The sequence below is a fragment of the Salvelinus alpinus genome, chromosome 4 (genome assembly GCF_045679555.1).
Source record: "Salvelinus alpinus chromosome 4, SLU_Salpinus.1, whole genome shotgun sequence".
NCBI lineage: Eukaryota > Metazoa > Chordata > Actinopteri > Salmoniformes > Salmonidae > Salvelinus > Salvelinus alpinus.
In genome coordinates, this window is record NC_092089.1 from 67,443,981 (window position 1) to 67,456,993 (window position 13,013).

Sequence of the window (13,013 nt, forward strand, 5' to 3'; positions counted from 1 at the left end):
TTCAGTGAATGCAGGGAGGTCTGGATAATCTTTCCCTCCACAAAGGTGCGTGGGGCTAATCCAGGCCACTTTGCTGAGCTGTGGATCAAATCCCACAGGGAGTGTGGGAAGGCCAGCGGGACAGCCAACGCTCCGGCCCTCTTGGTGGCCAGGGTGGCCTATCCCAGGGTGCTTTGCACCAGTATAGACCTGCCTGCTTGCTCCATAGCTCTGCTGTAATTGTGTTGGACAGAGGGAGTGTGCTGGGATGCCAAGAAGCAAGGTCTCAGACAAACTCATAATTGAACTGACTGGAATGGTTTTGCATAATAGATTGTTGTCTGTGTGTGTATGTGTGTATGTATGTGTGTATGTGTGTATGTGTGTGTGTGTGTGTGTGTGTGTGTGTGTGTGTGTGTGTGTGTGTGTGTGTGTGTGTGTGTGTGTGTGTGTGTGTGTGTGTGTGTGTGTGTGTGTGTGTGTGTGTGTGTGTGTGTGTGTGTGTGTGTGTTATAAGGAGTGAGGAATTACATCCAAATGGACTCAATCCCTTCTTTGAGTATTTTACTTCCTAATAGCAGCAAAAACTAAGCAGAAACCTGAAGGAAACCTTTTCTGTGTATGAGTCGGTTTCATATTCAAGCGTTTTATTCAGTTTGTCAAGTCACATTCAAAACAAGAATATGACTAATTCAAGTATATCATATTTCAATTATTTAATTTAATCTAATGCTTTTCTGTTTTTGAATATTCTGACCCCCAAAATATTGTAAAATTAATTGTCTGGAAATGAATGATTTCAAAAACCTTAATGAAGCTTATACTTTGTCAATAAAATGTGTAGACCTATGAATTCCTACTTGAATTGTATCCTTTGCTTGTTAACTAATTTATTTAAAAAGTATAGACTAATCCTATATGATATGCCTATTCACACTCATTATCCAACAAATTGAACATGTTGATGATAAACCGTGTGCAACAAAGGAATGGATTTACAGGTTAGGCCTATATCCACATTGGCATCTGATATGATTGTAGGGGAGTGTGTGGTAAATTGAGCCACCCCTTTTTCTAGGAGACCATACATAAAGTTAATTATATGACCAAATATTTAGGGAGAAGTCATCATTTTATGGAGTCTGAAGGTTGAAACCACATGGATGTTAGGAAAAAATAAAAAATATTTTCAAAAAGTCTCTAATGAATTTAGTGGATTATAGGTTTCATGATGTTTGTATCTAAACCAAAGTAGATCATTTTAAAATTGTTTTATACATTAGTTGGGGTCTCCAAAGATACAATATGAGGTCTTAAACCTATCATGAAAGTGCATCCTTGTAGCTGTGTGGCTAATATAGTCAAAATGTTTTGAGTTGAGTTGAGTTAAGTTGAGCCAATGGCCACTATGCATAATATGAACAGTATTTTTGCAATGTGTCGTGCGTATGAACTCAAGATAGTGAATTTGTATTGTTACAGAGGAGACATCATCATGCCCTACAGTGGCTTGCGAAAGTATTCACCCCCCTTGGCATTTTTCCTATTTTGTTGTCTTACAAACTGGAATTAAAATATATTTTTTGGGGGGTTTGTATCATTTGATTTGCACAACATGCCTACCACTTTAAAGATGCAAAATATGTTTTTATTGTGAAACAAACAAGAAATAAGACAAAAAAATTAAACTTGAGTGTGCATAACTATTCACACCCCAAAGTCAATACTTTGTAGAGCCACCTTTTGCTGCAGTTACAGCTGCAAGTCTCTTGGGGTATGTCTCTATAAGTTTAGCACATCGAGCCACTGGGATTTTTGCCCATTCTTCAAGGCAAAACTGCTCCAGCTCCTTTTTGTTGGATGGTTTCCGCTGCTGTACAGTGATCTTTAAGTCATACCACAGATTCTCAATTGGATTGAGGTCTGGGCTTTGACTAGGCCATTCCAAGACATTTAAATGTTTCCCCTTAAACCACTCGAGTGTTGCTTTAGCAGTATGCTTAGGGGCATTGTCCTGCTGGAAGGTGAACCTCTGTCCTAGTCTCAAATCTCTGGAAGACTGAAACATGTTTCCCTCGAGAATTTCCCTGTATTTAGCACCATCCATCATTCCTTCAATTCTGACACGTTTCCCGGTCCCTGCCGATGAAAAACATCCTCACAGCATGATGCTGCCACCACCATGCTTCACTGTGGGGATGGTGTTCTTGGGGTGATAAGAGGTGCTGGGTTTGCGCCAGACATAGCGCTTTCCTTTATGGCCAAAAAGCAACATTTTTGTCTCATCTGACCAGAATACCTTCTTCCATATGTTTGGGGAGTCTCCCACATGCTTTTTGGTGTGATTACTTATTTTTTCCTTAAGCATGGCTTTTTTCTGGCCACTCTTCTGTAAAGGCCAGCTCTGTGGCGTGTACGGCTTAAAGTGGTCCTATGGACAGATACTCCAATCTCCACTGTGGAGCTTTGCAGCTCCTTCAGGGTTATCTTGGTCTCTTTGTTGCCTCTCTGATTAATGCCCTCCCTGCCTTGTCCATGAGTTTTGGTGGGTGGCCCTCTCTTGGCAGGTTTGTTATGGTACCATATTCTTTCCATTTTTTAATAATGGATTTAATTGCGCTCCGGGGGATGTTCAAAGTTTCTGATATTTTTTTATAACTCAACCCTGATCTGTACTTCTCCAAAACTTTGTCCCTGACCTGTTTGGAGAGCTCCTTGGTCTTCATGGTGCCTCTTGCTTTGTGGTGCCCCTTGCAGAGTGGTGTTGCAGACTGTGGGGCCTTTCAGAACAGGTGTATATATACTGAGATCATGTGACACTTAAATAAAGTCCGCCTGTGTGCAATCTAACTAATTCTGTGACTTCTGAAGGTAATTGGTTGCACCATATTTTTTAGGGGCTTCATAGCAAAGGGGGTGAATACATATGCACGCACCACTTTTCCGTTTTACATTTTTTGAAACAAGTAATTTTTTACATTTCACTTCACCAATTTGGACTATTTTGTGTATGTCCATTACATGAAATCCAAATTAAAATCTATTTAAACTACAGGTTGTAATGCAACAAAATAGGAAAAACATCAAGGGTGATGAATACTTTTGCAAGGCACTGTATGTATACAAACGTAAAACAAGCAGGGGTCTAGCCCCCCTTGAGGTTCTTGAGAGAGGGAATGATAGAGTAGCAGAGGCACACAAGGTCTTATCTGATGACATGATGTCTGAGCTTGCTAAACATATGAAGAATCTTGAGGACCAGTTTCATGGCCTTAGTAGCCTCAAATGCAGAGAACTTGCCTACGAATTGGTACATCGAAAACAACATCCCTGTCCCAGACAACTGGTCAAGAAATAGAAGGGTAAGTGATGTTGAACAGAGAGCTTTATATCTGAATGTAGGCATACATTTAAGATATACAATACACCACACCCCCATTCCATGAATTAAACTTTACCTACCAGCACTATCACCCACTGTCACAGGACGCCGTCACCCACTGTCACAGGACACCGTCACCCACGGCATACATTTTTTTGGACAAGATATGCTTTCCAATCTGTTATGTTTACATGAATTCTGATTATTTCGAGGGATACACAACATCCTGAAATATATGCAGGGATCTTTGTTTGAAAGAATACTAAACTCAGCAAAAAAATGTCCTCTCACTGTCAACTGGTTTAATTTTCAGCAAACTTAACATGTGTAAATGTTTGTATGAACATAACAAGATTCAACAACTGAGACATAAACTGAACAAGTTCCATAGACATGTGACAGACAGAAATGGAATAATGTGTCCCTGAACAATGGGGGGGGGTCAAAATCAAAAGTAACAGTCAGTATCTGGTGTGGCCACCAGCTGCATTAAGTACTGCAGTGCATCTCCACCTCATGGACCAGATTGGCCAGTCCTTGCTTTGAGATGATACCCCACTCTTCCACCAAGGCACCTGCAAGTTCCCAGATATTTCTGGGGGGAATGGCACTAGCCCTAACCTTCCTATCCAACAGGTCCCAGACGTGCTCAATGGGATTGAGATCCGGGCTCTTTGCTGGCCATGGCAGAACACTGACATTCTTGTCTTGCAGGAAATCACACACAGAACGAGCAGTATGGCTGGTGACATTGTCATGCTGGAGGGTCATGTCAGGATGAGCCTGCAAGAAGGGTACCACATGAGGGAGGAGGATGTCTTCCCTGTAACGCACAGCGTTGAGATTGCCTGCAATGACAACAAGCTCAGTCCGATGATGCTGTGACACACCGCCCCAGACCATGACGGACCCTCCACCTCCAAATCGATCACGCTCCAGAATACAAGCCTCGGTGTAACGCTCATTCCTTCAACGATAAACGCGAATCCGACCATCACCCCTGGTGAGACAAAACCGTGACTCGTCAGTGAAGTGCACTTTTGCCTGTCTGGTCCAGCAACGGTGGGTTTGTGCCCATAGGCGACGTGATGTCTGGTGAGGACCTGCCTTACAACAGGCCTACAAGCCATCAGTCCAGCCTCTCTCAACCTATTGTGGACAGTCTGAGCACTGATGGAGGGATTGTGCATTCCTGGTGTAACTCGGGCAGTTGTTGCCATCCTGTACCTGTCCCGCAGGTGTGATGTTCGGATGTACCGATCCTGTGCAGGTGTTGTTACACGTGGTCTGCAACTGTGAGGATGATCAGTTGTCCGTCCTGTCTCCTTGTAGCGCTGTCTTAGGCGTCTCACAGTATGGACATTGCAATTTATTTCCCTGGCCACATCTGCAGTCCTCATGCCTCCTTGCAGCATGCCTAAGGCACGTTCATGCAGATGAGCAGGGACCCTGGGCATCTTTCTTTGGTGTTTTTCAGAGTCAGTAGAAAGGCCTCTTTAGTGTCCTAAGTTTTCATAACTGTGACCTTAATTGCCTACCGTCTGTAAGCTGTTAGTGTTTTAACGATCGTTCCACAGGTGCATGTTCATTAATTGTTCATGGTTCATTGAACAAGCATGGGAAACAGTGTTAAAACCCTTTACAATGAAGATCTGTGAAGTTATTTGGATTTTTACGAATTATCTTTGAAAGACAGGGTCCTGAAAAAGGGACATTTCTTTTTTGCTGAGTTTATATTTCCCTTGACATAGTAATGCGGAATGTAAAAATTGGCTCAACATACCCCACTCTCCCATACAGTGTTTGTTAAGAATTGCATTGTTTACAAGCAATGGACTAAAACAAGCTTATATTTCAGGTTCTGATGGGGTTACGACAGTTGAACTAAGCCCAAGAGGCATTTTTAAGTTAGATTCTTCAAGAATCAATGTGTATATTTCATTAATTTAAAAGTCCAAATATGGATTTAGCAATCGCTGGTTGCCCCTTTAAGAGAGTGTGGATGTCACACTAGCTCACTATTTCAGCTCTAATCAATGCGGGGCTGTGGGATATGGCAGGGAGCTATGTGTCAAATGATTTCTCCCAGGGCAGTATTTCAACCAGGGGAAGGTTTAAGTGGAGCTAGGCTGGAGTTTTTTTTTCTTCAGTGCTCTGACTCCTATGGTGCTGGGTTCTATGATGGAGTGGGGGTGGGTACAAGACTGTAAGACTGTAGTCCAGTGAGGTCAGACGGAGATAGAGGGGGGCAGGACAACTGGACTAGCAGCAGGAAAGAAAGTTTAGTTCAAGACAAGGCTCGCTCTCTCTCTCTTGCGTGCGTGCGTGCGTGTGTGTGCGTGTGTGTGCGGGTGTGTGTGCGTGTGTGTGCTTGCGTGCGTGTGTAGTGTAAAGAATTCTAAAGTGCTGCACTTTGTCTTCTTGTCCTCTCACTACCATTCTCCTCTCCTCCATTCCGGTCCCCTCATCTAAATCATGTGGCAGACCACCTCAGGAGAAAAGATGCGGGACTTTGCTAAAACGCTGAAGAACAAGTTCCGGTCGAAGCAGTACTTTAGCAAGCACCCTCAGCGGGGCTACCTGCCTGTCCAGTCGGTGCTGGAGGCCGAGAACTCTGAGACGTGAGTCATACCCCTATAGACACAGACGGCTAGACAGACTGGCACAGAGAAGACAGGAAACATGATTTGACAGAGAGAGGGAGACTGCTTATATACAGTATATGATAGCAATACATTTTCCAATAATGTTACGCTGTAAGCTTTGTTGGCAATAATCTATGATGTTGAGGGGAAGGGAGCACTTCTGTTTTGATGTGGTTGGTTGTACATGAATGGGATTCAATACGTTTTTAAGAAGTAGACACCACGAAGTACCAGGAGTAGAGGTATTAATGATGTTTTTCTGTGTTTTACCAGGCCGTGCTCCTCTCCCAAGCTACCCCATGCAGACACACACAGCAGAATCGAGCACTTCGCTAGCAGGTCGGGTGTTATACGCAAGCACACACACACACACACACACGCACACGCACACACACACACACACACACACACGCAGCCCAAAATAAATACTCCCATCCTACCCTACCACCTTACTTAACTCCTCTGCCTACTCCAGTTCTGAACCATCTGTCTCCTTCCCTCCTTCCGTTCTCCTCACACTCCCCAGTTCTCTCTCCTCAATCTGATTAAGATATTGATCTGGCTGCATCTTGGTCTGAGCTTTGACTTGAGTGGAGACTGTTGTGCCCAACTGGTATCCTCTCTCTCTTTCTCACACACACACACACACACACACACACACACACACACACACACACACACACACACACACACACACACACACACACACACACACACACACACACACACACACACACACACACACACACACACACACACACACACACACACACACACACACACACACACACACACACATAAAAGGGTGCAGTATGTTTGGTCTGGGGTGAGCAGGGGTCACCTGACTGTGGATGCCTGGTGGCATGGTAGAGCATTGTGACAGGGCACTGGGTCCATTGGGCACCTGGTGGATGCCAGGGCAGATCAGCGTCTGTCTGACAGGGTTACAGAGAGGGTACAGCCAGGGCATGGCAGAGCAGTCCCTCACCCAGGGCAGTCATGCCAATAGCAGAGCAGAGCAGGGGATAGATCACTGCACTCTGTGTGTACAGTATGTTTTCTGTGTGTGTGTGTGTGTGGGGGGGGGGGGGGGGGAGAGAGAGAGAGAGAGAGAGAGAGAGAGAGAGAGAGAGAGAGAGAGAGAGAGAGAGAGAGAGAGAGCCACAGGGCACAGATCACCTTCTTGTGTGTGTGAGAGTGCTCCTCAGTATTGATCCTCTCTCTCTCCGAACTTCCCTTTCAGTCTCTCTCACACATTTTGTTTAGTCATTGTATTCACTCTCTTTCTTCTCTCCTAGTCATTCGTATCCATTATTTCTATTGACTGAAATGATATGCTTCTGTTCCCAAGTCCTCTCACATTTGCAGTGCATTTGGAAAATGTTCAGATCCTTTAACTTTTTCCACATTTTGTTATGTTAAAACTTCAATCTTACAATGGATTTAAAAAAAATCCTCATCAATCTACACACAAGACCCCATAATAACAAAGAAAAACAGGTTTATAGAAAAAACTGAAATACCTTATTTACATAAGTATTCAGACCCTTTGCTATGAGAATCGAAATTGAGCTCCGGTGCATCTTGCTTCCATAGATCATCCTTGAGATGTTTCAACAACTTGATTGGTGTCCATTTGTGATTGGATATGATTTGGAAAGGCACACACCTGTCTATATAATGTCCCACAGTTGACAGTGCATGTCAGAGAAAAAAACAAGACTTGATGTCAAAGGAATTGTCTGTAGAGCTCATTGACAGGATTGTGTCGAGGCACAGATCTGGTGAAGGGTACCAAAAAATGTCTGCAGCATTGAAGGTCCCCAAGAACACAGTTCCCTCCATCATTCTAGCAAATGGCTCCTAAAGGACTCTCAGACCAAGAGAAACAAGATTCTCTAGTCTGATGAAGCCAAGATTGAACACTTTGGCCTGAATGTCAAGTGTCACATCTGGAGGAAACCTGGCACCATCCCTATGGTGAAGCATGGTGGTGGCAGCATCATGCTGTGGGATGTTTTTCAGCGGCAGGGACTGGGAGACTAGTCAGGATCGAGGGAAAGATGAACGGAGCAAAGTACAGCGAGATAAAAACCTGCTCCAGAGCGCTCAGGACCTCAGACTGGAGTGAAGGTTCACCTTCCAACAGGATAACGACCCTAAGCACATAGCCAAGACAACGCAGTAGTAGCTTCAGGACAAGTCTCTGAATGTCCTTGAGTGGCCCTGCCAGAGCCCGGATTTGAACCCAATCGAACATCTCTGGAGAAATCTGAAAATAGCTGTGTAGTGACGCTCTCCATCCAACCTAACAGAGCTTGAGAGAATCTGTAGAGCAGAATGGGAGAAACTCCACAAATACAGGTGTGTCAAGCTTGTAGCGTCATACTCAAGAAGACTCAAGGCTGTAATCACTGCCAAAGGTGCTTCAACAAAGTACTGAGTAAAGGGTCTGAATACTTATGTAAATGTGATATTTCAGGGGGGTGTTTTGTAATACATTTGCAAAAATTTCTAAAAACCTGTTTTTGCTTTGTCATTATTTGTCTTATTTAACCAGACAAGTCAGTTAAGAACAAATTCTTATTTACAATGATGGCCTCTGAACAGCGGGTTAACTGCCTTGTCACCTCGGGGATTCGATCTAGCAACTTTTCGGTTACTGGCCCAATGCTCTAACCACTAGGCTACCTGCCGCTCCACTATGGGGTATTGTGTGTAGATTGATGAGGGATAAAAACTGTTTAATACATTTTAGAATAAGGCTGTAATGTAACAAAATGTGGAAAAAGTCAAGGGGTCTGAATACTTTCCGAACACTGTATTAGTCTTCTGACAATTAGAATCATTAAAGTTCTCTCTCTCTCTCTCTCTCTCTCTCACGCACGCTCTCTCTCACACTCTCTCACGCTCTCTCTCTCTCATACTCTCTCTAGCTCTCTCTCCCCCTCACTCTTCAAAAACACATCAAATGAGGGACTATATATATATATATATATATTTACCCGCCCCATCATTGTCCCGTCACAAAGTAATGAAAAATCTCATTAATATCAGAACTGTCAGAACTGTCATACAGCTTTATTAAAGGACCCGGAGGCTGTCCTCATAGAAGAGTGTTTGTCTGTCCATTCAGTCAAATGAGGAGGTGTTCATGTTAATCCAGGTTAATAATATTGTGTCCCAGAGGAGGATTGTGGGTATTTGATGTTTTGGTTGTCTCTTAAGGGACAGATTTTCTGGCGTGCCCCACACAAGCACCGAGGAGCCAGTGGATAGCTCTCCTTTCATCATCAGTACAGACTCCAGTTCTGAGAGAGGGATGGAGAGAGGGAGGGGTTGAGGGAGAGGCAAGTGGAGGGAGAGAGATGGCCGGGGGAAGCGAGGGAGGGAGCGAGAGAGAACGCTCCACATAGGACTCTTATAGGAATTGACTCACTCACAAATTCCCTCATCTTCATGACTGTCCTGAGGACAGGAGCCAAGTCTACAGCTCTCACACGGAATACACACATGCGCACGTACATACACACAGTCTCATTCTCACAGTTTCACACTCACAACTCACACACACACACACACACACACACACACACACACACACACACACACACACACACACACACACACACACACACACACACACACACACACACACACACACACACACACACACACACACACACACACACACACACACACACACACACACACACACACACATATTTACAACCATGCGACCCCACCATGCCCCCCTTCCAACCTCCGGTCCCCTTGGGGGTTAGTGACCTTCTCCACCCCCCACCCCCCCCTGCCGTAGTCCCTAGCTGGGGTGCGGGTCTCTCTCCTCTCTACCCTGCCTTCTGTTCCTATGAATGAATGACCTGACTGATTGAATAAAGGGCTGTCAGCCATAGAGGTCTGGCCACAGTGAGAGTGGATGTCCTGCACTCTCTCTTTCTTGGTGGGAGGGGCATAAGGATGCAATATGGATCCCTCTGACAAGCGTCACTCCATTCTCATCCTTCTTTCCTGTCCCTCCAGCCGTCCATTAGTAGATTCATTTTGGTGGTGGTGGTTTGTGTGTATGTGTGTGTGTGTTTGGGGAGCTGGAGTAGCATGAGGCACTTAGTACATTTCATTAGTATCTCTGGCGGAGTCTGTACGTGTCTGATGGTTCCAACACAGCCCTCCTGGCAGCTCCCTCAGAAGGCCATTCCCACTGCTGAGAGAGTGAAGTGCGCTAAAAGCAAACTTCTCCCTATTCAGCTGCCTGGTAAAACGGGAGGAGGAGACAACGGTTTGTAGTAGTGTGGGAGCTGTCCATAGTGCTGAAAAAGTTAGTCCCTATCCATGGTGCTGCACTGCCAGTCGTCAACCACATTGCAACAGGGTAGAGGAGAAGGTCAGTGTGGGAGCTGTCCACGGTGCTGAAAAGTTACAGTCCCTATCCATGGTGCTGAACTGCCAATCGTCTAAACCCCATTTAAACAGGGTAGAAGGAGAAGAGCAGTGTGGTAGCTGTTCATGGTGCTAAAATACCGCACTACAGCTCTGTACTGAATAGCTCTTCTTGGAAGGAAAAACCTCTCCTCTTTCAAAAGATCTCTCTCTCTCTCTCTGTGTGTGTATGTGTGTGTGTGTGTTTTCCTGTGGTCCAGGTTGGCGGAGATGGAGAACCAGAATTGCTCCTTCTTCACGGATAGTCTGTCGCCTGATGAGAGTCTGTGAGTACACTGCCACCTCCCCCACACACTGAACCCTTTCATTATAGCCGAGGCCTTGCTCTGAAATATGTAGTGTGTGTGTGTTTATGAATGAGTGTGTGTGTGTATGTGTGTGTCGGCATGTGTGTACCTGTGTGTATGCCCCTGAGTGTGTGCACACGCATTCAGGGGAGGCTGGGCAATCACATAAAGAAATCAGTAAGTTAATGAAAATGACCCATGGCAATGCATACTCCCCCTTCATCATATAAAAGTATTTGTGATTAAAGACTGTGGCAGTGGGAACAAATAGAAAGGGCTGCTGCACAGGAGAACAGAGGAAGAGGAGAACGGAGGGAGGCCCATTGAAATACCACAGAACATGATGTTAAGAGCCAGAGGCTGGCTGAAACAAAAACTGGAGGGTGGGGGAAGAAGGGGGGGAGAGAGGTAGCTTTGAAATGAATGGTTGAGTCAATCAGGTGAACCCCTCATGAAGGAATGCTATAAACCAACTCAATTCATGAAAGGGCCTGGTCGCTGAGGTGTTGGCCCTGATCAAAGGATTTGGCTGAGCGAGAGAGAGAGAGAGAGGGGGTTTTGGGGGTGAGACAAGCGTGTGTGTGTTTTCATGATGCGCACTCACTTACTGCTGTAAAAAAATGCATTTTCCAACCAAGGTAGTGGCCTTGATCAAAGGGTTTACTGTGTGTGTTTTCGTGTCTATAGAAAGAGCGAGAGAGTGTTTGTATTTACGTGTGTGTGTATTCATCTGTGTGTATTTTTTCAAATCAGTGTGTGTATTCATTTCTGTGAATATGTGTGGGTGTGTTCCTGTCTGCGTGTGTATGTCTGTGTGTGTGTGTGTGTGTGTGTGTGTGTGTGTGTGTGTGTGTGTGTGTGTGTGTGTGTGTGTGTGTGTGTGTGTGTGTGTGTGTGTGTGTGTGTGTGTGTGTGTGTGTGTGTGTGTGTGTGTGTGTGTGTGTGTGTGCACATGTGTATTTGCTAAATAGAGAGGGTAATGGCATGGTGTGTGAGGCTGCCAGTTTAATATGACTGTTTGTATAGTTGCTCAAGGTGCTGCTGCCTGCGAGTTCTTGGCTCTGTGTGTCTCTGTGCTGTTGGAAGACTATTCTCTTTGCCACCGCAGCTATGTGTGTGTTGCAAGTGTTTTGGGTGCTTTGTTCTTATCAGTAGGGCTACGACTCTGTCTCTGCTGCTGAGTCCCCTCTTTCTTATGTCACTCTGTTAGCTTGCTGCCCTGTACTGCTGTATGTCTGGCTTCGTTGTTTCTTAAGACTGTCTTGAATTTCTTAAGACTGTCTTGAATTTCTTAAGACTGCCGGTGTGCTTGTGCTGATGTGCGTCTATCCTGCCTGTGTGTCTGTTGCTGTATGTGTGTCGGTTGCTGTCAGTGTGTCTGTTGCTGTCATTGTGTCTGGTGCTGTCAGTGTGTCTGGTGCTGTCCGTGTGTCTGGTGCATGCTGTCCGTGTGCCTGTTGCTGTCAGTGTGTCAGTACTGCTCTTCTATACCCATGTGTCTGTGGCACTTTGCTACTGCTTTGCTGCCTGTGCTGCTGTGTGGCTGTGCTGTCTGTCTGCTCTGTACCAGTGTGTCAATGGCTCGGTGCTGCTCTGTGCTTTTCCTGTCCTGTCCTGTGTCGTCTTGTTTGTGGCTGTGCTGCGGCTCAGTGTGCTGAGTGTCTCCTTTGCTGTGTTATGTGGGGGACTCAGGGATGAAGATCAGTACCTCCTGCGTCACTCCAGCCCCGGCACCCTGGACCAGGACTCCCCCAGCGGACAGCAGATGCTGCTGATCCACCTGGACTGTCAGGACAAGGACGAGCTGCAGAGAACGCTGGCCCGCCTGGAGAATGAGAACCGGTGAGAAAACATAACCTTTAGGTTTTAGAACCGTTTGGTCTTATAATCTTTAGAACTGGAACCTTTCGGCCTCATTTCAGTCCTAGAACCTTTCGGTCGTAGAACCTTTATGACCTATAATCTTTTGGTCATAGAACCTTTAGGACCTATAACCTTTTGGTCGTAGAACCTTTAGGACATATAACCGTTTGGTCGTAGAACCTTTAGGACCTACAACCTTTTGGTCGTAGAACCTTTAGGACCTATAACATTTTGGTCATAGAACCTTTAGGACATATAACCGTTTGGTTGTAGAACCTTTAGGACCTATAACCTTTTGGTCGTAGAACTTTTAGGACCTATAACCTTTTGGTCGTAGAACCTTTAGGACTTAGAGCTGTTAGGTATTGGAAGCTTACAGGGCCACTACCAAGGCCA

General features: G+C 45.2%; 1 protein-coding gene across 1 annotated transcript in view; it reads left to right on the forward strand.

The window, feature by feature from the left end:
• Positions 1 to 13,013, forward strand: part of LOC139574227 (dystrophin-related protein 2-like) — a 189,233-nt gene that overhangs the window by 166,363 nt on the left and 9,857 nt on the right. Inside the window, exons 18-21 of the mRNA XM_071398595.1 lie at positions 5,846 to 5,982; positions 6,280 to 6,345; positions 10,668 to 10,733; positions 12,447 to 12,596. Of these exons, the coding sequence (XP_071254696.1) occupies positions 5,846 to 5,982; positions 6,280 to 6,345; positions 10,668 to 10,733; positions 12,447 to 12,596 (419 nt within the window). The remainder of the gene's footprint in view (positions 1 to 5,845; positions 5,983 to 6,279; positions 6,346 to 10,667; positions 10,734 to 12,446; positions 12,597 to 13,013) is intronic.